This window comes from Diadema antillarum, unplaced genomic scaffold (genome assembly GCF_040938485.1).
Source record: "Diadema antillarum isolate AM-2024a unplaced genomic scaffold, OU_Dant_1.0 seq00000329_RagTag, whole genome shotgun sequence".
Taxonomy (NCBI): Eukaryota; Metazoa; Echinodermata; class Echinoidea; order Diadematoida; family Diadematidae; genus Diadema; species Diadema antillarum.
In genome coordinates this window covers 1,555,651-1,581,589 of record NW_027271346.1, presented here as the reverse complement: position 1 = coordinate 1,581,589, position 25,939 = coordinate 1,555,651, and the positions used below count along the sequence as shown (strand labels likewise).

At 37.0% G+C, this 25,939-nt stretch overlaps 2 protein-coding genes across 2 annotated transcripts; one reads left to right on the top strand and one right to left on the bottom strand.

Annotated features, from left to right (window-relative positions):
* Positions 1 to 4,325, top strand: LOC139730720 (partner of Y14 and mago-like). The gene is made up of 3 exons (XM_071641587.1): positions 1 to 34; positions 2,339 to 2,432; positions 3,713 to 4,325. Exons 1-3 carry the CDS (start codon positions 1 to 3, stop codon positions 4,164 to 4,166), a joined length of 582 nt encoding a protein of 193 aa, XP_071497688.1. The 3' UTR covers positions 4,167 to 4,325.
* Positions 4,326 to 11,543: 7,218 nt separating this feature from the next.
* On the bottom strand, positions 11,544 to 22,418 carry LOC139730712 (biogenesis of lysosome-related organelles complex 1 subunit 1-like). Its single transcript, XM_071641579.1, has 5 exons — positions 22,209 to 22,418; positions 20,503 to 20,575; positions 17,103 to 17,235; positions 16,234 to 16,318; positions 11,544 to 11,600 (listed from the first exon to the last, which is right to left on the bottom strand). Exons 1-5 carry the CDS (start codon positions 22,267 to 22,269, stop codon positions 11,590 to 11,592), a joined length of 363 nt encoding a protein of 120 aa, XP_071497680.1. The 5' UTR covers positions 22,270 to 22,418; the 3' UTR covers positions 11,544 to 11,589.
* Positions 22,419 to 25,939: the final 3,521 nt, after the last annotated feature.

The following is a 25,939-nucleotide window of genomic DNA, read 5'->3' as shown; positions in this document are numbered from 1 at the left end:
ATGTCAAACCTACTGGTCGGTAATTTCCAGGATCGTAAGATTTGCCCTTCTTGAAAATGGCAGTAACATGTGCTTCTTTCCATCCATCTGGGACTATAGTATAATACTATACTATACTATAATATGTAGTGACTTCTGAATCCTGGTCTTGATCGACGATGTCGGTCACTACTTTCTCAATTCTAGCATCAATCGTATCACCAGTGACTGTCTCTCCTTTCCTGTTGTGTGTCATAACCTCTGAATCTTGTTCCTGGTCAATGGTATCAACTCTTACATTGTCCTTCCGAGTGTCGTAAGATTTCCCATTTACAGATTCTCTTTTCTTGTGACATGTTGTAACGACTGAATCCTGGTCCTGGTCGATGATGTCCACTCTTACATCGTCAGTATGAGCATTATCCGCACCAGAGTGACAGTCACTCTATTCTTTATGACATGTAACTTCTGAATCCTGCTTATTACATGTATGTTGTGACCTCTGAGGCCTGATCAACGATGTCGACTGCTACATTCTCATCTCGATCATCATCCATATCACCAGTATTCATCTCTCCTTTCCTGTCACATATCGTAACCTCTGAATAATGTTCCATGGTCGGTAATAGTGACTAATACGGTCAGCCGCCGAATAAGTTGCAGATTTATCCCTCTAAGCCTCCCCATACCATATATAGGCTACTATGTCCTATAATATGCATGGATCCCATGCATGCATTTCATGCTCTACTGACCACTGTGACTTTATTTTAAATAGAGTCACACTGCCACTCACACTTAATAGTACAGGGGAAACTCGGTATAACGAACACTGCTATAACGAGATATCGGTTATAACGAGGAAATTCTCTCGGTCCCAAATTTCCTTCCACACAAGTCTATGTAAAATGCTACTCTTATAGCGAGATCGGCTATAACGAAATAACTGCTATAACGAGATAAATTTTGTGACTTTCAAACAAAGAAAAACATAGTAAATCAAACCTGCTATAGCGAGGTAAAGCAAAATGCCTTCGGTAAAGCTTTACTTCGCCTGTGCTATCATCTTCCGAGATTGTAAAGCTTGATGCGCCAAAAACTGTCTTGTACACACATAATCATTTTCTTCAGTGCACTCCAGCTAGCACTGCATGTTGTGCGTGTGAAGTGTGTGTGTGCACGCACACTGATACATGCAGAAAATGTGGTGGGACGGCCACATGTATACATGACATCATCATGACGTTTAGCAGGTGTGAGGCAATCTGATGCTGTGATTGGCCTTCTACTTAGGGAATTCCCCGTCTTCATACACACACACACACGCAGTCATAATGTACATACAGAATGTGTCACATACACACACAGCATTGTGCAGACCGTATTCAAGCTTTCCACACAACACACACCCATACGATAACCACATACCAATCCACAGACGATCTTGATACAATCGCAAGCTATATAAATTTACAAATTCAAACATCTACAATTAATAAGAAACACATTCTTGATATTGGATTTCCTTGGCGAAAAACATCTTCTTACCCATAAAGGTGAGTAATTCCCTCACACACAATATCAAGTTATCAGTATATATTGATTGAAATATGATGGGTAGTCCCACATGTGCAAATTAATGTCTTTATTTTATGCCTTCTTTTATGCCTACTGATATAACGAGATATCGGCTATAACGAGGAAAATGATTCGGTCCCGACCATCTCGTTATATCGAGTTTCCACTGTATTATGCTATAGTGTGAGTGGCAGTGCTGTCGTGCAGTGACCCACCACAGCATGCGCAGCACAAGCAGCTCACACTCACAGTTTCTTTATGTGATTGGGGAATGCCTGTATGAGTGATTTCATATATATTTTTTTTTTCAGAATATTGTCAGATCCAGGTAACGGCATACAATATTTACAAATCTCAGCTTTACTCCACAGTTATTATCAAAGGCAATTACTTGTAAAATAAAAAATAGTGTCTGCATTTTTTAATTTTTTAAATTCTTTTTAACCTGTGAAAAGGCATAGTGATTAACCCCGGCGCAGGGCACTGTAACTTTACTGGTTGGGGTTGTTGGTGCGGTTACGTAGTGATATTCTCTTCCCTTTCCTCCCATGTCATTCTCCTCCCCACTTCTGTTTCAATTTGTGCAAGGCTTGCCTACCCTCTGATACTACTGTATACACATTCTTTATCCTGCCTCTTTATGTATGTTTGTATGTGAGTGTGTGTGTGTGGGGGGGGGGGGGGGGAGGGGTGTCTTCCTTTCCCGCCCTCTGTTTAAGTGTCATAGAGACTGTAGCAAGGTAATCTAACTCAAATGACAGTACAATATTTCTGTTTTCAGACTCCTACATCCCAGCAACACAGAGGCCAGATGGAAGCTGGAGGAAACCGAGGCGTGTGAAACCAGGATATATTCCCCAAGAGGAGGTCCCATTGTAAGATGACACAAACTTATTAAAACTGTTAACAGTAAAACTTCCAGTATTTTCTCTCATCATTACACTTCATTTAGTGGTCAACTTGACTTAAATTGAAGTTGCTTTTAACTCATTTTTTTTTTCAAGTCAAAATAGAACCAGGCACCAAAATGAAAAATGCGTGTGGTAAATACATCATGTAAGTTGTCACAGCAAATCTCTCTAATTCATAAGAAATGACATTTGCTCCTGAACCTTAGCATTCGATGGCTCTGCAAATGGGGTTGTTTCTTTTTGGTGTTACTTTCAGGATGTAAGGTCTATAAAAAAATGTTTTACTCGTATCCCTCGAAGTGGCCCTGTTCTGTATACCAACAACCAACCACTTAACTACTAGAATACATTAGCTCCTCTCATCATAGTGTTTTGTCATTGCTAAGAACCTCTTGTCGTTATAGCTTTGGGTCACTGAGTAATTTAGATTTCCAATTGTGCTTGCCATCATTCAACAGCTGCCAGGTCCATAGTGACTTGTAACAATACCTTATCAACTTATTGACCTGTAGTGAAAATGTGTGTTTGTACATTATACCGTATTCCATGTCATGGTTCTGCTGGGTTGATTGTGTTCCAGTGTTGTAGTCAAATGATAAGTCATACAGCCTTTCCCACAAGAATTAATATTCCAGGACATGGTAGTGACAGATCTTAAATTTGATCATGCAGTGTTCTGCTGGTGATCTGAAAATCCCCAGAAAATGAATAGTAGTTTGGTATCTCAACTTATCTTTTATTTACTTTTAGCTTTTCACAAGAGCATGATCTTTATTGACTGTTTATAGATCATGATGAAGTGAAATCTTGAGATATTTTGAAGAAATCATTGCACAGAAATCCCTTCTATCCTTGTTCCATGTAGTGATGCAAGACTCCCATGTGGGGATGTCAAATAAGAAAGTGTCTCTTTTGAAGGCAAGTTTCTGTATTTGTTTCTTTAACATGTGACCTCTACATATAGTCACTCACAGCATACTGTAGAAAATGTTTGGTTAGTTTGCATTATCCCTTAGCAGTGTTTTACGTGATAAAAAGTGTAATAACGCACACTTTCATGGAGAATGACTTGCCAATGCTTGTGCTGAATGCATTTATTCTTTCTTATTTTACATGTCTTGCATGGTATTCTGTAAACTATAACCATATCTTGTGTTTTCATATCACATGATAGGGATGAATCAAGAAAGTTAGGAGTTTGAAATCAATCAATGAACTAATATTGTATCCATTATGTGATGCAGGTACGAGAGCAAAGGCAAACAATGGGTGAACAGCAAACCCAGGCTTCCCCCTGGTGTCCACGAAGACCCTGCCCCAGTGCAGCAATCGCAACAGGCACAGCCACAGGCACCTCTCTCCAAGTCCGCCAAGAAGAACGAGAAGCGCAAGCAGAAGCGGAAGGAAAAGGCCCAGGCCCAGGAAGAGACTGGTATAGATGATGGAAAGGTTGATGCTCTTGCCAGTGACATCGGTGATGTCAGTCTGAGTGACAGTGCTCAGTTGCCCATGGCAACGGGCCCGTCAGATCCACAGAAGCGCATGAAGAATGTGAAAAAGAAGTTACGACAAATCGAGGACCTTCAGGTGAAAATTTCAAGTGGTGAGATTACGACACCGTCCAAGGAGCAGCTGGACAAGATTGCTAGGAAAGGGGAGCTAGAGGAGGAGTTACGGACTCTGGAGGAGGGCTTGTAGTGTGCTTCAGAGACACCATTGGAGGAGAATTTCTAATTTACATTTGAACCATAACATAAAGCATGTCATGTACAGAAAGATTCTCTTGAAGAGCGAGTGATGTGATTTGAAAATGCCTCTGGAGGAAACCGGTATGTGATAAGATTCATTACACCATGAGAAGGCTGATGATATGACACTGACATCTTGGGAAAGTCTTTGATGACTTTAAGGTTACCTGGTTCCTATGAATGACTCGTGATATGCTTGGATAATTTCTTGGTGGACAAATAGCCAGGAAGGTTAAGTGTTCGCTTCTCATGTAGTACCATGTATACATGTTTGTTTGTTTTTCTACAGGTAATAAGTACACATATTATTTAGCATTATAAGTGTAATATTCTTTACCAATTTCTTTTGACAAAACAGTGGATACAAGATGAACACACGTTGTGAAACTCATCTTTCATGCCTACAACTGTACCTTGTCTCTGTTCATGTAGGCATATCAGTGATGGGCAACGACGTCATGGACAGTGTGCCAGACAAGTGAAGCAAATGTAGTTGATATTCGCCAAATCTTGACGTATTGTCCAGCATCACATGACTTTACCAGCCCATGACCTCATGACATAAGAGATTACTCATCACTATATGTTACAATTAAACAATTCTGGCCCAATGATTCCTGTCATAAGCGGTTTCTAGCTGTATATGACCTCGGGTTGCGAGAAATTTTCTGGATATTTTTTAATCCCAAAGTTACCCATGTATTTATATATTTATTTATTCTGTATTCTTTTTAGCAGGGTAGCCCTTTCAGCTCACTCGGAACTGCACTGCCAAGGGACCCTGCAACACACACAAAATATAATTTGAGTTTTAAAAAAACCCCAAAAAAACCCACACAAACTTACAGACATGGTAACAAAAGGGAAACACAAACACAAAATTATACAATGCTTTTTATACAAAAACCGTACTTGAGAATTAAACAATTGTTAGGACTGTAATTTTTTTTTTTTTCAAGCACACAATAGTATGCCTAATGGAGAAAGGAAATTTCAATATCTCATAAGCACATGAAGGTTGATGTAGAAGTGGCAATCTTTTTGATGTTTCCTTTCCCTCTTTTAATACCACAGAATCCTTGATATTAGCATAATGGGATCTAGCCTGCTCTCCTTTTCTCTCAAGAGAGATGGTAAATCCTCCATGTTGTTCACTGCTAACTTACTGTTCAAGGCCCTGTTTCATAAGACTTGTTATCAGAGGCAAGTTGTCATAGTTGTTATAAGCTACTGAAATCCTTGCATCTGATTGGCCATGAGCAAATTTGTCACAGAAATGTGGCAGTTGTCAGTGATAACAAGTTTTATGAAACCGGACCCAGGTCAGCATGATTCAGTTACTAAAGCACAGAAGAGAGAGTTGATGAAAACTGAGGAATATATCCTCACCTTCCAACACTAACAAATTGAGAAATGACAAACTTAAAAGAAAGCAGGGCATTTGTGCTTACCTGTTACTCATTAAAATCTGTATGTCATTCAGGCGAGTCACAGGCATTAGCTGTGCCGTGTGACCATTCCAATTGTTCGCATTACGATTGTATAACAAAATCTTGTTATCTTATAGGCAGACATTTTTGTCATGTTTAAGTTTAGTGTTGTTGTGTTGTTGTTTTTTGCCCAAAATTTGTCTCCTACAGAAACTTCTTAATATTTTAGTGATAGTAGTACATTGTATAGTCTGCTGGTACAGACATCATGATTGACAAATGAAAAATCAGATTTCTATGTGTATGCTTTCAGGAGAGTAAACACTAAAGTCTGATTGTTTTATTTTTTATTTTTTTAATGCCAGGCTTTTACATTCAGAGAACATGGTCATTTCTCCTCCCCCAAAAAGTTGCACATAAATCATATTTTTTAATAAAAGGAAAAGAAAAATCCTGAGGACATTGTGTGGATTAAGGCAGTTTAGGGCAGAAGACCCTGTACATGTAGAAGGAACTGTACAATCATTTGATTTTTGGTATACATTGTATTGTATTTCATTGTATACAACATGTATGCACCTTTTACCAAGGAACATTGATATCCAGGATTATTCCAGATCCAATTGCTGCATCAGTTGTCTATGAGCCCCTCCCAATTTCATCATGAGCATGCAAGATACATGTTTGGATGATGATAATTGTGTTTCACATATGCTTTGGTTTGTATGTAATGTTTAAAGATGATATAAAGTTTTGGTACCTGAAAAGTTTCCCTGAGTTTCCTTGTCTTAATTTGTGTTTCATGTTAAAGTACCTTTCATATAACTAACACTGTGAGACTTACTCGCCCCAAAGTGCTCTCATGTCTTAGTAATCATGCAATAATGGTTTTGTACCAGAGCAGAGCGGGCTCTGAAAAATTCGAACGAGCCGTTAGTTTGACTCGACGCGGTACCGCGACAATCAATATACACATATTGTACCAAAACTTTATATTATCTTTAATTGTCGTTAACTATTACATCAAAATGAAGAGAGATGACAAATCAGACCAGGAAGTACAATCCATCTTATCTGTGCCTTGTGGCAGGAAGTCTCTGTAATAATAATAATTTGCAATAACATGAGCCAGAATAAGCGTGAACCATAGAAAGCCAACAGATGACACAGCAGTCCCCATAGAAATTGTGTTCAGTTAAATGGGGCTTGTTTGTCTCAAGATATTGTAAAGATTGAATAGGAGTCATGAGACACAAAGAATGTGCAGGCAAGTGAAGTAAGTTTTAGTTTTGCAATGAGGTATAGTACTGTATTAATTGTAGAAAGTTTGTCCAAGTGTCAAATACAATGTATCTGGTACTTTATTTTGTCTTTGTTGAATATTATTTTTTTGTTGTTGAGTATCAATGTTGAACACCAATATACCATGTTCAGAAGCATGTATTACAATCAGTGGGATTGCCTTTGCTGTCAAAATTTGGTACATGTAGTGACATGTGTATCTGATACATGTAATCACTAAAGATGGATTTGACTGCCAATTAGTCTCAACAGAGTCACATCTGGCCAAATACAGTGGAACCTTGTTATAACGAAGTTGGATCTAAAGAGATACCAGAAATAATGTGGATATCTCAGTAGTCCCAAGCAGCTTGTTATACAGTGTAATGAGGTCCCTATATACAGTTTATTTGATTACGTGTACCTCCATCCTTTTTCATCCCAATTACTCTTTGTTTTGCAACTTGATATCAGGAGTACATGTATCTTGAAGTCATTTGCAAGTTTGATGAAGGTCAAATGACAACTGTGTACTGAGGTACAGCTGAGTGGACTCCCATTTTAACAGTCTTTGGGACTTGCAGTTTTCTTTCGTTATATCGAAATTTTGTTATAACTGAACAAATAAATGATAGAAAATATAGAGCGGATAATGTGGCCTGAATTTTTATTTCGTTGTAACCGGTATTTCGTTATAACCTTGTTCATTATAACAGGAGTGCACTGTATTGAAAACTTTCAGCAAGCTCAATTCACTGCATAGGTTGTGCAAGAGAAGGGAATGATGGTACAAATGTATACACTGTATGAATTTGTTGTTCCATAATTGTTGATGGACACACAAGTGTCTGTGTATTAAAGGACAAGTTCACCTTCATAAACATAAGGATTGAGAAAATGCAACAATATTAGTAGAACACATCAGTGAAAGTTTGAGGAAAATTGGACAATCGATGCAAAAGTTATGAATTTTTTAAATTTTTGTGTTGGAACCGCTGGATGAGGAGACTACTACAGCTTGTGAGTCATATGCGTACAACAGTATAAAGAAAATATAAAAGAAAATTCAACATATTTTCATTTTTTTCGCATAATAAAAGAGCAATTGACTTGCCTCTTTCTAAGGGCAGGGGGAATAATATTACCCATAACATGTATCGGTAACGAGTCAGGGGAATGTGTACTTTTTTCAAAAGATGGAATTTTGTGAAATTCTCTTTATATTTTCCTTATATTGTTGTACGCATGTGACATCTAAGTTATTCATACGCTGCAGTAGTCTTCTCATCCAGCGGGTACTGCACAAAAACTTCAAAAAATCATAACTTTTGAACGGATTGTCTGATTTTCCTCAAACTTTCAATGATGTGTTCTACTAATATTGCTACATTCTCTCAATCCTTATGTTTATGAAGGTGAACTTGTCCTTTAAGTTAACAGAATAATTGAATGTACATGTAATATACAGTAATATCAAATTTTGAAACATTTTTGTAATGATTGTGAGTATGTATGTACTGTAATGCATGAATGGATGCCACATAAATGCTTCCAAACAGGAACAGTGTCTCATTATTTGCCTCTGCTTTCATTGCAGGATTTTGATAAGTGGAGTAAAATGTATGTGTGTGTGTGTGTGTGTGCATGCATGTGTGTGTGTGTGTGTGTGATACAGAGAGTATTCTTTTGTCAGTACAGGAACATTGTACAATGTATCCAATTAGAATTAGCACCAGCCTGGGCTTACCCCTCACCAAATCACTAAACCACCGACAGCTGCCTTTGTACATATGTGTGCATTACTGGTGCAGGTGTGTATCTTTCTTTGCCCAGATAATTTTCCACATTGTCCCACTCTGCAGATCAATTTCCACAAATGGACACTTAAATTTGTCAAAAATCATGCAAAAATTACCATTTACATGTATTTCAGGGAGTAGAAATCGGCATTGCAAGAAACCTCTAGGTGCTAAAGGATTACAAGCAAAATTTGTAGACCAACATTACTGTACTAATTAGGTTATCCATAATAACTAATGGCTATATATGCTAATTAGGTTACATAAAAAAATATAGTGTATGCATACAGGTGTATACGGTAAATTGAATTGACAACTTGAAGTCCTATTCAGAGATGTTGGAAGGCTGACTGCCTTAGCCAGACTGCTGTGAAATTAGTGTTGAATAAGGCCATCATTTTGACCAATTAACTAGACTTAGAAAAAATTACAATTATTGCTTAAGAGTACTAGGCAATTTTCATGGGCATATGTGGTAACTGCATATGGAAACAAAGAAGACTTCTTCATACACAACTCGTGTGGTTTATGTGGTTCATCTACTACAGGTCATGAAATAAAAGAAAACATGTCAGTTGTTCACTTTAATAGATTGCTGTGTGGGATTGTGTACTGTATACGCCATATATTTCGCGAGTCTAAATTTTCGCGAATCGGGAATTCCCAACAATTTCGCAAGTGGTTAAATTAGCGATCGTGGAGTCCTGTACTGAACAAAGAAATATATACATGTATGCATACTTCACATCCACATCGGGATCAGAGTCAATATTTTTGCGTGTCTTTAATTTCGCGAATAGCACATGACTCTCGAAATTCGCGAAAATAAAAACCTCACGAAATATTTGGCATATACAGTATTATACATTCTAAAATGATTACCCCAAAAGAAAGAAAGATTAGATTTGTAACAGCAGAAAGGAAAGGAAACAAACAAATACTTGGTCATCCAACTTGAGACTGTAAAGTACACAAACAACATAACGGGATGATCTGCAATACTGTATTTCTGTTTAATATACATGCATACGTAATATTACTGCCAATGTGCAGTGTAGACATAAACATTTACCTTCAAATTCATCTGCAACAGGCACACATGAATTACACAAATCAAAACATTTGTGGAGTACACAATTGCACAATACTTTTCACCCCCCCCCCAAAAAAAAACAACAAACAAACAAACAAACAAACAAACAAACTTTTGACCTTTTTAAGGACACAAAAGATTTTGAATAAGCCTAAAGAGTAAACATTCTTTAACTTTGCATTCACTATCATTAGTTTTCTACATCAAATTGCCACAAAATTACGCTGGTTTGTCATCACTTTCTTTGAACAGCACAGACAATGTAGTTTCTATGTAGATCTTTCTGTTCTTTCTCATTTTCTTGATCTCCAGCTTATGTCTGTGAAAAGAAAAAAGTAGATAAGGGATGGAAATAGAGAAACATATCTAACATATTTTCCATAACTGAGAAAAAAAAAAAGAAAGAAGAAAAGTATATAAATGTGAATTTCACCAAGAACCTCCAAATTTGCATTCCTGAATTCCACAAAATACTTGAAGCAATTTTCACAGACTTTTCTATACATTCCCAGAATTATCAAGACACAAATAAAAGTCAAGGACTTACGAGTACAAAGAAAAATTCAAGCATTTCAAAGGGCTGCACATATCACTAACAATGAGGGCAATACTGCTGAAGGCATAGTTTAAATCTAATCAGTCAAGACGTGATGGAGCTGGAGGGGAAAATGGACATACTTTAAACATGGTAAACTTTATACAAGGCATTGCATGTAATGTCCCAGTCCACGTGCATACACCTCTAAAGTCTTCTAATGTATGCACACTACTTCATGATTTCACACATTTGATGAGTTACAGTGATTTCCATATACAATGTGTATATCTCCCATCCTGCTTCATAAGGAGTTGCAATTGCTTGAAAGTTGTGTCACGTAAATCTTGAACATGGATTATTAAACTATCTAAGTCCATTTCCTCATTTATATGAGTGAATGCAAAAATCAATTCTCTGTCAATAGTGTTCCCAAATCCATTACATTGACATTTCATTTATCTGTGAAAAAAAAAAAACCAAAACAAACTGGCAAACATACATGGACCATGTTCATTAATCATTATTGAAATACATGAAAACATTATACACTTTTTAAGAGAAGTTATAAGAACAATGTACAGAGACATACTAAAGAATATGCTATTGTTCTATGCCTGAGACTGCATTCACAGGTACAGGTTTTGTTTTGCTTTCTCACTCTGATGCATGCCATTAAATTCTTTGGAAGGTTATACTGCACAAAGTTTTGGGATTCTTTATTCTTTAACATGAAGTAGGTCCTCAAACATGCTGTATGTAATTCACAATCCCTTTTAGGATTAAGATCTTTATTTACAAGTGAATCCAAGGATATGACCGTAAAGTAACAAAGTTTGATGTCATAGCCATTTACCAGCATGGTAAGTGGTTCTAAATAACCTCTCCTGGCCAGAGCGTTTATGCTCACACCTGGTTCCAACCCAAGCTACAACAGACTGTAACATCAACACTTTGGTACTCTATTCATGAAATGTATAGGTATATGATGTGTATATATGTGGTTGTTCCACTTCATTACAATTAAATCTTTGCCTTTCATGACCTTCAGCTCCTTTTTGCACAGGTGGTAAATAGGGACAATCCCTCTTAATATTTGCTCTCTATTCCTGGTGTTTACATCCTAAACATGGAGATCCATTCACAGCAGAATCAGTTTGAAGGACATCACAGCTTTCAAACCAGACACCTCGAGTCAGGACCAACGCTATCCAACAAATGTCCTTGGGCTGCTGCTAGCTGGAATCTGCAGAATAAGATATAGCATGAGAATGACACAAAAAAATGAAAGGATAAGCCACTTCAATAAGAATTCACTCAGAAATTCAACTTTCACATATCGAAACTACAGTAATCATACAAATCTGAAGGCAAATAAGTAATCTTATGCAGTGTGCTACATACTAAAAACATTTTCGTTATAGCAATGCACAAAATCATCTAAAAGACACAATATTCTCCCACATTCACTTCAGCAAAAGTAACCTGATACCTTCAAAATATAAATGGAAAGTCTTTCTATGTGGACAGCATTATGTGTACACATGTATTTATATACATGGGAGCAAAAAACAAACTAAAAAATAAAACACATTGCAAATCATAACACAAGCCCATGCTATAAGACTGCTGCAAAAATTAGTTTTACCCATCTTTCACAATCAGGGACATCTGATATTTGCATTCAAAGTTTACAAGCAAGGTTGGCAGACACAGCAATGTCACACAAATACACAAGCACAACCACAAACAAGCTGATAGATGTTTGGAGAGGCATTCAAACATTTACCTGTTCAATGTCATCAAAGGAACATTGACCTAAAGGCCAGACAATCAACAACAAAAAAAAAAAAAAAAAAAAAAAACAGGAACGCCATGCACTTGGACCAATAGTGACCCTGCATCACTAAACCACCAAAAAGTCACCAGACATTTTTTGTTACTGTATAAACTGTTATTTTGGAGAGGGTTTAATTTTCACGAATTTTGTGAATCACACTTGGAATGCGAATCTAAAAACACGCGTGAAAATGTTGCTATGCACAAGGGTAACAGGGCATTTACGACAGCCTCAATGTCAAATCACGAAAACGACATCTCGCGAAAATGTCTGTGCCCTAATTCGCGAAAATAACAGCTTATAATACAGTAATAACAGATGCTGGAAGAGCAGACGCTAAGTTGTAAAATGATACAAAACTCAATACAAACAGACTTTCCTAACCAGTCTACATAATGGAAAGCAAGGACACACTCTGGAAAGCGTTTGCTGAGAAAACGGGCTTTGAAGTTTAAGGTCTATGCAAATACTTAATCTCATCCAGCTGTGCTATGTGCTATAAATGGGAGAAAACAGGATGTAAAACTCTAAAGCAACCACAATGAGGGATAACAAGATTAAGCTGAAAATTTGCACACTCCATTAGCTAGCACATTCTCTTCATGACTACTACTAACTTTCAGAGCAGCAGCATCACCTTTTCAAAGGTTATTAGAGTTGAAAGTGATGAACATGTAAAGGGTTTTAAAAAAATGAAAAGGGGCCTCTATAACATACCTAATCATACTATTCTACAAAAAAAAGTGTTCTAGAAAAGCTACAAAAGAACACAATTTCCCATTCATTTCATGATCTGAAGGGCAATGCCGTGGTTAGTAATGTTACATTCAAACAAATTTAGATATTGAAATATCTATTTCTACTTCTAAATCACCATTTATTCATTTCAAGTCAAAATCATGTCAATAACATGTTCATACTTCCCAGGTTTATGATATAGAAAAGAATGAACACAATTCAATAAATATTAGAATTGCTATGGCAACTAAAAGGGCTGGTTAGTAACGTTATGAAAAAAGGACATGACAAAAGAATCAATGTCTTGTAACAAAAATTGTGCAAAAATTCAAGTTACTTCAAACAAAGTGTTGCATTAATTTCAATTATAAAATGGGTTCAAGAATGTAGCCAATAGGAAGCGCTGAAATGAGACACACCTCCTCCTTTACTTCAGTACAACTGCACTGCCTGTAATCCTATGGTAGATTGCCGATCGTCTGTGCGCGCGGCGGCTCCTTTGATGAATTGCATGCATACGCGTACGCGCTGTCAATCCTGTAAACAACTTCTAGTTCGGGCTGCCGGCCGGCCGGCCTGTCTTCCCTTGTGCATAACATATGTGGCGTACGTACGTATACTGTACTATACGTACACTTTGTACAGTACAGTAGACCAAGCGTTATGGGACCGGACGCGTACATGGAGTCACTTTGAAGAGCAAATCCAACGATTTAGCAGGTTAATTCTCACGCCGTTTTCAGAGTATGTTGTCTAGTAGGCCTATATGAGGAGTCTATATCAAGTCTTTAAGGTAAAGGGTGCATATTCTATGTAAAATAAGTAAGTATTCATGCGGGTGTCCGGAAACCCAACCCCCCATATACTGTATGTGCGGGACTTCCGCGAGTGCGACGTGTGTAAAAGTTTGGGACGAACATCTTCGGACGTCTTGACCCACAAAGGTACGTGAAAAACGCTGAAAAATGATGTTAGTTTTTGAATTTTCGACCCATTCTATAAAACAAATGATGCACAGGATTATTTTGTGGCATATACACTAACGCACTCTATCCTGTGCATCATTTGTATATTATTGCATCATGACAAATGTTCACACAAATATTTTTAGCACTTCGACTGATACTTTATTAGCTAGACCCCCAAAAGAATGGTTAGTAATGTTACAGTTAGTAACGTTACATTTGTCCGGAGTAATGCCGCAGGTCATTTCACCCTTTTGTAATTGACAAAATGTCACATGACTTCTGGAGTATTGAAATGTATTCATCTTTTACCCTTTAGGGCAATTCCACGGTAACAGAAGGACATTCAGACAGAATTTTCACAGTTTAAAAAAGTACTCTAAGAAAAGTTTGATGGATACAGCATTTCAAATTATAGAGATGTATTACTAGAGCCAAAGACTATAATTTTCACCAACATTTTTGTCATACCTGCTAAAGAGTAATGAAATATGCATATTAATGAGGTCGGTAACGGAAGGACATCAAAACGGACATGGGTTTTCAGGTAAATTAGTTTTTATCAAAACTCTGTGAAGTTTATGGAGCTATTTTAATTTGTTGGTATACAGTTTAATTGCCATAGTTTTAGCTATCATGGAATATATTTGACTTTCAAATATGTTTACTTATTTTTTAATTAGACCACATAATGTCCATGTGTGTTTGGTAACGGAAGGACGGTAACGGAAGGACATGCAGATTGTCTGTGTAAAGTGTATGGGGATGATGGGTTATGGTTAGTTTTTATTAAACCTCTCTAAGGTTAATAATTTTTTTCATATGTGGCAGGTATACAGTTTGATCCAAATAGTTTTAGCTTTACTTTTATGTATTCAACTTTGAAACATGTCACCTGGTTTTTTAATTACAGCACATTGTTTTCATTAATGTGTGGTAACGGAAGGACAAAGAGCTGTGTGTGCATACAGTGAAGGATGTTATTTCCAACTTTAATGTTAATCCTTGTAGTCCAATGTGATATTTTTTCTTTCTTTTGCTTAATCCCCCAAATAGCCAAATCTTATGGACCCATTTCACAGTGTGTGAGTGTGTGTGTGTGTGTGTGTGTGTGTGGGTGTCTTGGGGGCATATCCCCAGCCCCCCCCCCCCCCCCCCCCAGGGCAATGCCGTGGTTAGTAATGTTACATTTAAACAAATTCAGATATCTATTTCTACTTCTAAATCACCATTTATTCATTTCAAGTCAAAATCATGTCAATAACATGTTCATACTTCCCAGGTTTATGATATAGAAAAGAATGAACACAATTCAATAAATATTAGAATTGCTATGGCAACTAAAAGGGCTGGTTAGTAATGTTATGAAAAAAGGACATGACAAAAGAATCAATGTCTTGTAACAAAAATTGTGCAAAAATTCAAGTTACTTCAAACAAAGTGTTGCATTAATTTCAATTATTGCATCATGACAAATGTTCACACAAATATTTTTAGCACTTCGACTGATACTTTATTAGCTAGACCCCCAAAAGAATGGTTAGTAATGTTACAGTTAGTAACGTTACATTTGTCCGGAGTAATGCCGCAGGTCATTTCACCCTTTTGTAATTGACAAAATGTCACATGACTTCTGGAGTATTGAAATGTATTCATCTTTTACCCTTTATAGCAAAACTTTGGGGAAAAATTTTCAAAGGAACTAAATTATGGCAAACCCACTGTAATTTGCATTTAAGTGAATTTCAGCATCCCCAGTCCCACATGCACATTTTAAATGATGTTTTCAGATCTTGCAAAACCAATAAATACAAAAAATAATATCTACTGAATTTGAAAAACCTTAATGATTGGGGAACATCCATGGCATTAGTTGATACCTAAATTAAAGAGTAAGATAAAGAGGCACATTTCTTTTATCCATGTCATGTCCACCTAACTGCGGAATTGCCCTTAAACATTTGAATTACATAGAAGAATTACTCTTTCAAAAAATATTGACCCATTTCACCTATTTGGGGTTTTCACATGAAATTGGGTGGTGAGACTGTTGGTTTTGTAATGCACTGTCACAAACAGTGTATGTTTTCACAATCACCCTAATATTCCTACCAAATAATTCAAATTCACCTAATGTCAAGTTCATTGGACAGGAATTTGAAGCCATTGACATCCAATGTATGGTGATTCAGCCAGCAATGACAATTGTTGGAAGGAATGCTTTGTGTGACCATGGTCAGTTAGAATTGTTTTGTTCTTATATCTAAAGTCATTCATGAAAGGCCCACAGAAAGAAATACGAGAACAATACAGACACACAAGATCATAGTCAGTACCTTTATATGCATATTCCAAAGCACTTGCTATTGTCTGCATGTCGGTCTCTATGCTGCGCGCCCAGTTTTCCACATGTCCAAGTTCCTGTGAGTGAAAGTTATCAATTAATCAATGTTATCAATTAATTCTGTGACTCATAGTTCCCCATCTTTTTGCCTTAACTATGTATCCATGAAGGATGATTACAATTACCTGGTACTTAATCCGATGAAGGACATAATGGTAGGGACACGCAGAATTGTGATGTATATCATTCTTCTCATTCATTACTTTCATGACAGAATTGATAAAACAAGCAGTAAGCAAAAATTTTGAGAATTCTTGATATCACCATCAACCTTGATTTATGCAGCAGCATTTCTATCTTTATTTTTTTTTTCCATTACATGTTTGCCATGTAACACAGACAGGGGAACTTTTGTACTTGTATTTTTTTTTTCAACTGATTCCTAACACAAGCATTCAAAGGAATACCTGTCAATGTTCTTTTACATCATTAGTGACTTATGATGTTTGACATAAGCAAGTTTTATGTGGACTATTGCTGCCTAGAAGAGGCAGCATTTTCACCAGTTATCTTACATTACAGCTCTTTCTTTTGAATCTAATGACTACTATTGACATATCACTTCAGTTGAACCCAAGACAATTTTTGGTCAACAAGGACAATCTTGAGAGGGAGTCACCTCACCAAAATACAGAGAGGGGGAAAGAGAATATGTATTAACCCGTTGAGGACGGACTGATTTTGCTACAACACGCATTTCCCATAGACCTCTGCCCGAGTATACTTGGGACTCGTCCTCAACAGGTTAAGGGGGAGGGGGAAAGGGGAATATATATGAATGAAGTCCTAAAGGAAACATACCTTCAGGGCTTGATTAAAGTTCTCTACAAGGGAAAGCCACTGTTGACTCTGTTTGGCAAACTGGGCTGCATTCGCCTGAAGCTGCTTTGTCTCGGCATCTAGCTTCTTCTCATTCTTATATGCCACTGCAACTCTGAAAGAGGCACAACGATTTCATGAATTGTAAGCAAACACAGACAAGAAATCCATTGATTTGCATTACTTAAAGTAATTTCATTACCAGATACATATTTGTAATTATACATGCACTGAGAAAGATTAGTAACAGTGAAAACTACACTTTCACCACTTTCACAGGTATGACCTCTTATCACAATTACCAAGGAGATGGCACCTGTAAGAGTCATGCAAAGCGATCACATTATTAAATTGCACATCCAAATACATGTATTTCATGAATATATGGGGTATATTATTTCCTCCTACTTCCTTTTTTTGTGAATCTTTTGATTATTTAAAAGGAAATTAACTTTGGTAAAAAACAAGGCATTAGCAACATTGTGTCTCGCCCACTTGCGAAAATAACCAGAAATATATCTTTTATATGATATATGACCTAAAATGACCTTTGACCTTACCATGTCACCCCTGATGGCAATAAAATATGCAGGTCCCCCAAGTGCATCTACAACCCAAGTTTGGTTGAAAAGGGAGTGATGGTTGCAAAGCTATCTATCATAGGGGAGTCTTGCAGGTAAACTTTAACGTATGACCTCAAATGACCTTTGACCTTATCATGTGACCTCCTACGGCACCATAATATGAAGGTACCCCCAGTGCATCCATCACCCAAGTTTGATTGCCATTGTAGCAACATGTGTTGAGTTACGTGTGATAAGAGAGTCTTGCACTTTAACGTACGACCTCAAATGACCTTTGACCTTATCATGTGACCTCCAACAGCACCATGACATGAAGGTACCCCCAGTGCATCTGTGACCCAAGTTAGGTTGTAATCCAAGCAACTTATGTGAAGTTATTTGTCAAAAGAGAGTCTTGCAGGTAAACTTTAGCATAGAAAAGAGAGTCTTGCACATACATTGTACTCTTTAATATAAGACCACAAATGACCTTTGACATCATCACATGACCTCCGACAACACCATAACATGAAGATACCCCTAGTGCTTCTGTCACCCAAGTGTGGCTGCCATTGCTGTAACAGTTGCCAAGTTATGCATCATAAGAGAGTCTTGCAGGTAAACTTTAACATTTGTGACGGACGACGGACAGACGGCGGACGGACGACAGACGGATGACAGACGGACGACGGACGGACGACGGACGGACGCCATTTGGATCCCTTATGGGGTGTTGCAAGAAAGTTGCAATCAATTGCAACTTGCAACTGATTGTCACTGGCCAATCAAAATCATTGTTGCATGCATGTCTTCTCAATAGGGCAGACCCTAAGCCAATCAGAATGATTGTTTCAAAATTAGCAATTATTTGCAATTGATCGCAACTTTCTTGCAAAACCCCATAAGTCTCGCCTTCACCTTCGGTGGGCGAGACAAAAACAACAACAGACAACAAACTGCATGAAACTGTGTTTGGTGAAAGCAACATTTTGTGCTTGATATATGTACAAAGGCAAGCATGTTTACCCTGGCCATTGAGATCATTCTAAACAAAGCAATCCATTCCTTACCCTGTCTATTCTACAGATAATTCTAAAAATGCAATCAATACACTATGGGAATGCATTGCATTGTTAGAATGATCTCTATGGACAGAATACATGTGCTGACCATTTTTTTTTTTTTTTTGGTAAACTCTGAACAAAAATATATGATAACAAATGAATTAAAATGTTCAAAAAAGAAATAGACATGATTTTTCATTGACATGCCCTCAATACCATATGTTTGCAAATACATGGACAAATACAGTTTAGATTATTTACCATTTGCAAAGGAAACAAAAACCCAGCTTTAGTGTTTAAAAATAGTTCTTAAATGTGAGTTGGGATAGAAACCACCGATGTAAAAATGTTATTCAGTATAATCAATGTTAAGGATAACACAAAATGTGAACAATAATTGTTTCTGGACTAATCCGTTTAGTTATGGTTCATTGAGAAATATAGTGACATCTCCTTTGTTTTAGGCTTTACAGTGAAATTTTTCTATGGTAGGATGTTTTGTGATATCTAACCTACACATATGCATCAAATGTGATGTTGTGAACATTTATAAATCACTGCTCCCAATGGTAAACAGTACCTTAAAATAAACTTGACAATGACAAAAGGTATCTCATTATGATTGTATCTCACTGATTTTCCCACTGAACAAAATGATTACAGCTACATTAATTATATACATTTACTGGCTATCAACACAGCAACACCATCAAAACATAAACATTTGTAGCTGTTATGCAATTTGACAAAATTACCAAGGTGAGCTCACCACCTGCAGGGTTTGAGTTCTGAGGTACACATTGACACCCTAATGTTTTTCTATCAATAGAAACTTGAAATATCTCACAATTTGCCCAAAATTTTACTCGCATGTCAAGAAAATACTCTGAATTCACAAGCACCCATTAAAAATGCGATTTGCGGTACATGCTCTGAGATAACTGCTTTGAACACGTGGGGTGTTATTTTGATGCACTCAGTTGCACCATAATTTTGAAACCAACACCCCCATCCTCCATTGACAATATGTGTGAAATGCACATAAGGCTGCGTTCACATAGAAGTATTCGGTATTCGGTATTCGGGCACCGAATACACCATCAACCGCACCGTCAACTCACCATCCCATGCAGTGAGGATTTCTTCCTCCTACATCCCAGCAAATCTTATTAACAATTTCTAAACTGCATCAGAATGTCAGTCTACATGCTTATTTTTGCTAAAGGGCAAATCCAGACCAAAAGTGTCATTATTTCATAAACGAGAGACAGTATACGCTGCAAGAAAATCGAACAAGCTCGATTCCCACTTTGCTATACTTTTCGCAGCTATTCGGTACTTTCGAATAGTGCCCTCTTATGTGAACCAGTGTGAGGAAATCCTATCGTTCGATTCAAGCTATTCGCGTGCCCTCGAAAAACAAGCCCGAATACCCAAATAGTATACTTCTATGTGAACGCAGCATTATGCTATTCCAATATGCATTTATAATCTATGGTATCATTGTTTTGCTGTTGATCTTGTTTATTATCGGGTTTTTCAGTAATATTTGGGCATCTTCACATCCCCAAGAAGAATGCAAAACCACTGCGCGTAGTCTCATGCGTGGAATGTTCGTCCTGTACGTGCAATGCAGCAAATAGAGCCTAACGTTAGAGCCTGAGGGGGTGTCGGTTTCAATGTACAGTGTTGATGTGTTGGACACCTACATTATACAGCTGTACTATACTGGTTTCATTGTGGTTTTACACTCACCTACTGTTCAGATTTTCAACCAGCGAGCGAGTCACTGCTGTTGCAGCTGCTGCAGCTTCCTTCTTGCGTTTTTCTGGAGAGATGAGAAAGGGGACAGACTAACGTTTGGTTTGTTTCGTATCAACATGCATGATATGAGCTGCATTAACAACTTTTATTGCTTTCTAGATCTAGATCTACTATATAGGTCATGCATTGCTAAATACTTCATAAATTATACCACTTTTGACTCAATGACTGTCAGGTGGATATGCTGGCAAGCACCACTTTAATAGGATTCAAGTAAACTTGAATGTTGTTGATCGTACTTTCATAGATCTAACTATTAACGTTTCATGTCATCATTCCATTTCCACATGCACATGAATGCTTATCTCAGACTAACATCAGACTAACACACTAACACAGACATCTTATCCAGTCAATGGATTTGAAATTTGTGCGCATGTGATGTGTGCGCATGCGCTGGCCGTCAATTCAGTGTAGCTGTCCCAGGTTCCTCTCGACTGAGTCACATTAAGTCATCAATTCGAACAGAAAGGGACTAGATCTATTGGCAGAACGAAACGTTGCATGTTACCTGTTGTCAACACTTCAACTTCACCTGTAAGTCTTCAAATTGAAGAAATTTTTCAATTTTAAGTTGATATTTATCCGCGATATTACCCCTGTCATGATCCTGAATGACAGTCCGCAGCCCCATTACGCTACGCGTTTGGGGCTGCTGATTGCAGTTAATCTCAGACATCATCAGTGAATTTTAAACTAACATTAACAAAGCTATGAATATGATTGTACAAATGACCTTTCGATTCGCTTTCCGCTCACGTTCATGCGTGAATAAAAAGTGGAACTAAACACTGGTGTCGGCCTCGCTTATCGTTCTCAGCTTACATCAAAATTTGCAAAGTCTCAATTGAATTTAACCAGCTTTATTATAACTAACTGTTAGAAGGGTCACGGTATACACTGTATACCACCCGAAAATACACAGCCCTGTCGCTATTGTATAGTATGGTAGCCCTACTACATATCGACCACCTTCTTTTAAACCGACCGCATATAGTTCGCGCACTGAACACTTAGTACAACTTGTACGCACTTCTCTGCGCGCAAAGCACATAAAAATGGATTGGCTTTGAATGTTGTAGATGAGGATGGTGTGGGAAAACGTGATAATTCACTGTTCATTAAAGGTTTTAATCAAGGACAAAATTTCGAATTAATATTTTCACCGAATCGTAATGACAGCACAATGTAATGTCTATGGAAGTTTCTAAAAGGCTTCTAAAAAGCTTCGTACAACACGGTGTTCAATACAACTCGGTTTGCGTGCATTGTCAATGCAAAAAACAGCGGTCGATTCTAATAACGTGATTTACCGCGGGGAGCTGAAACGAGGCCACGCAAGTTCGTCGGCGATATTTTTGCACTGAAACTTCGAATCGAAAAGGGAACAACGGCATTTGATAGAGCTGGATTTTCTCAATCACGTAGGTCATGTTTTTTACGTGAATTTCAGTGTTAAATATTCTTATCAAGCAAATAAACATTAGGCGGTCGATGAGTAGACCTAGTAGGTCCAACCGCAACCCTACAGGCACGGCCGGCCCGGTGCGGGTTGGAGGCGGAGGGCTACTACCGTGTTAGAGTCTACACAGTTCAGTGTCTCACTACCAGTGGCAGTGATGTTTGTGATATCGCACCTTGAATCTCTCGTCTTGCCAGATGCTTGGCCTGATGTTCCTTGAGCATTGATGACAACATAACTGCAGATAGTGTAGATGAAGCAGACAAACCCTTCACGTACTCGGTAAACAGACTTCACCTCAGAGAAGGTCCAAGTCCCAAGACCAAATTCTGACCATCATTTGTACGCTTTCGACAACAGCAATTCGGCATTGATGCACGGTCCGGATCCGCGCCGCATAAAAAGCAGAAGCCGGTTTAGTTGCGGTCCGATCCGACATGCATGCATGGGATCCGGATTCGAGCGGGGACCGAGTGTACAAAGATACACGGTACTTTTTTTTCTTCTTCTTCTCCTTCTCCTCCTTCTTCTTCTTCTTCTTCTTCTTCTTCTTCTTCTTCTTCTTTTCTTCTTCTTCTTCTTCTTCTTCTTCTTCTTCTTCTTCTTCTTCTTCTTCTTCTTCTTCTTCTTCTTCTTCTTCTTCTTTTTTGATAATTCTTTATTCGAATTTCGTTCAATTTCATATCACAGAAACAGAAACGTTCACAAAAACAAAACAAAACATCATACAAAGAAAAAAAACTGCATTATGCACAAACATTGTACAAAATAATAATAATAGTGAGACTCTTATAAAGCGCACATTTCTACCTAAAAGAGATAAGATACCCTCCCTGACGGTGCCTCTCCATAACGTCATACTTACATTGTAACTCTTTTACCAAGGAAACAAAATCCGCTTTTTTTTTTAAACACATATTCTCGCAAAAAGCCCGCAAAACGGGAACATAATAGATAAATTGCTTAAAACACAAAACGGGGCATATTTCACTGCTTTTCGAAAGAAAAAAAAAGAGAGAGAGAGAAAAAAAACACGAGGCCAATTGCGAGAAAACATATACACACATGCAAACACACATACCCACACAAAACGCCAACATGCACCCCCCCCCCCCCCCCCACCCATCCCCCGTGCCTTCAGCCCTTAGGTTTCAGGTTTTATTCACATTTGAATGTCATGCCGTGTACAAAATTGCCATTTTGTTTCTCATACAATAAAATACTTCCAATCATATTGTGGAAATGTGGAAATGGTAGAAGCAATAGAGAGGGAAAAAAAGCGACAACGATGTGACATTAACTCGCAGATACGGCAAAATCAAGACAGAAAAAGAAAATCACATATCACCCTCGTTATGCATATTTCCACTTTAACAAATGCATTCCAACTGTTCCTCTTTTAATCGCTATCTTATTTTCTTCTTCTTTACACATCTTAAAATACTTCATAACATCATTAAAACTTTGATACATCCCCTTCTGATTTCGCTAAATATAAAATATATTTAATCATCAATATAATTGTATGCCATCCTTTGACTTTTAACGAGTTTCCGGATATACCTCTATAAACAACTTCCCAATTCATATTTCCTAGTTCTTCTAAATTAAATTTCTGAATAATAATTTGCCACAATCCTGCACTTTAGTACACTCCCAAAATAAATGTGAATATATCTCAGTGCTCTTTTTGCATAAAGAACAGAGATCATCCGAAACAAACCAAAATCTCAACAGATTAACTTTTGTATAAAGTGCACCATGAAGTTTAAACTGAAATTCCTATATAAGCTTTGGGATAAGAGTTGTAACTCTGGGTCGGAGAAAAATATCTTAGAATACTTCTGGGGAGAAGACAAAATTACTCTGTTGATCTCGTACAAATGTATATAACTGCTGTATAAATCAGTTTAAAAGATGCGTGTAAATCTTTCTCGAAGGTATGTCACCAATCCTAATTTCTTTTCCATGTATAAATTCTAAAAAACATACACTTGAAAAGGTTTGTACGAACGATAAACTACAAACCGTCCACTTTTCAAAATTGCATCACAAATCCTCCAAACATATTCAATTTCCTCACTACATAACCCTGCTTTTTGAAAATAAATGTTTGGCCGTATACCTTTTCCATCAAAATAATGACATAATCTGTAAACATTTTTCCTAAAAAGATTTTCATTATATATCATTTTACTTTAAAAAAAAATATATATATATATAATTATATATATATATATATATAATCAAGTACTACTAGTATTTGATTCATATGCCCCTCTTCTAAATTTCTCAAACTTCCCAAATCTTGCCACGCTTGTAAAATCTCTTTGTAAAATTTCGGAACTTCAAAGAAAGTTTATTTGTTTCAGAATTACACTGAAAAATTAAAATGCCACCAACTGACCTAAAAGCATATTGAAAATACTTTTTCCAGCTCATATTCTTTTGTCCACAAAAAGTCTTTTCACCCACATAGTTTATACTCTTTGAGCTTTAACAAACAACTCAAAATAATCATTTTAAGTCCCCCTTCTCCATAATCTTGATACAAAATAACCCTTTTAATGCGGTCTTTTCCTTATCATAAAAATCCAAAACAGATCTTTTTAACCAGAGCTGCAAAATATACCTGGTTATACGAAGGAACAATTGACGATGATATATAATTCAATCTAGATAATGCGTATGTTTTAAGTAAATGAATCTTACCCATCAAAGATAAATCTCTTTGTTTCCAAATAACTTAATAATCTTTTTATTTTACTAAGTATCTCTTTATAATTAATTTCTTCTCTCAATTTAAGATCTGTCGACCAAGGTTTCACGATCTGTACACCAAGGTTTCACGGACACAGCGCGCACTCTTATGAATCGTGTGTGTGTGTGTGTGTGTGTGTGTGTGTGTGTGTAGTCAGGTAGTGTACGACCGGTAGTGTGCTGTCTAATAGCATGTATACGCATAAACCAAAGAAATTACCTAAAATCTCTAAAAAGTTATATACATTTGTATATCAAAAAAATCACAATCAGGGATTAAAATGAAACAAGTTCAAATGCAAACAAGTCAACACACAATCCTATTCCCGTCGTCATCGTTGTTGTTTATGTAACCCTATAAAACGCAAGCTATTTTGATCCTTCCCAAGCACAAGGGGGGCATATTGTGTCTCTAAATAACTTCTTTATTATTTGATGAATCACCATATTTGGCACATGCGTAGAGCAACTCAAATTCTACATGACCCTACATTTGAACTTTTTCAAGAACCCCCATTGAGGGCGCTGTTTACCAAAATATTAAGAAATACATATGAAATAATTATGCTGAAAACATGGTTTTTCTTTATGATTTTTTTTTTTTTATCCCGAGTCCATATGTCTTTATGTTGGACCAATCATTTTCATAATATTTGCCACAAACCTAAAGCAAGTCAAACTTCATTGTTTGTCATGGTTAAAATTCTCATGGGCCCCGAATGGGGGTGCTATTCATTACAGTATAATAGTGAAGAAATATGTGGCCTATGATGCATTGTGTGGGAGAGGTATAGCAGTTATCACATTTCATACTTCTATAATGTTAACATTTTTAGTTTGCAGATTGATGATATGATAAACAAATGATACTAAACAATAAGAAAAAAAAATCAAAATGACACAAAATACAAGCATTTTTTTTCTTTTGCCTCGTCCGAGGATTTATTCAGGATTCCATTCAAAGTACACAATCAACATAATGATAACGATGTTACATGAAAGCGATACAAACACAATTAGAGGTTCAACATTTCGTTTGGTAATAATTGTTCATTTTCCCCTAGTGTTCCTCTATGTTTCATACAACATTGTATTTCTATTCTCATTCTAATTTCTCTCACAAACACATGTTTTAAAGAACAGCTT

Bases quoted from the DNA above. Each gene is read 5' to 3' on its own strand.
- LOC139730720 (XM_071641587.1), top strand. From the start codon at position 1: ATGTCAAACCTACTGGTCGGTAATTTCCAGGATC. The intron at 35-2,338 runs GTAAGATTTGCC...TTCTGTTTTCAG, and splicing joins GGTCGGTAATTTCCAGGATC to ACTCCTACATCCCAGCAACA. The intron at 2,433-3,712 runs GTAAGATGACAC...TATGTGATGCAG, and splicing joins CCCCAAGAGGAGGTCCCATT to GTACGAGAGCAAAGGCAAAC.
- LOC139730712 (XM_071641579.1), bottom strand. From the start codon at position 22,269: ATGTTGTCATCAATGCTCAAGGAACATCAGGCCAAGCATCTGGCAAGA. The intron at 20,576-22,208 runs GTGCGATATCAC...TCATCTCTCCAG, and splicing joins GGCAAGACGAGAGATTCAAG to AAAAACGCAAGAAGGAAGCT. The intron at 17,236-20,502 runs GTGAGTGTAAAA...TGCCTCTTTCAG, and splicing joins GTTGAAAATCTGAACAGTAG to AGTTGCAGTGGCATATAAGA.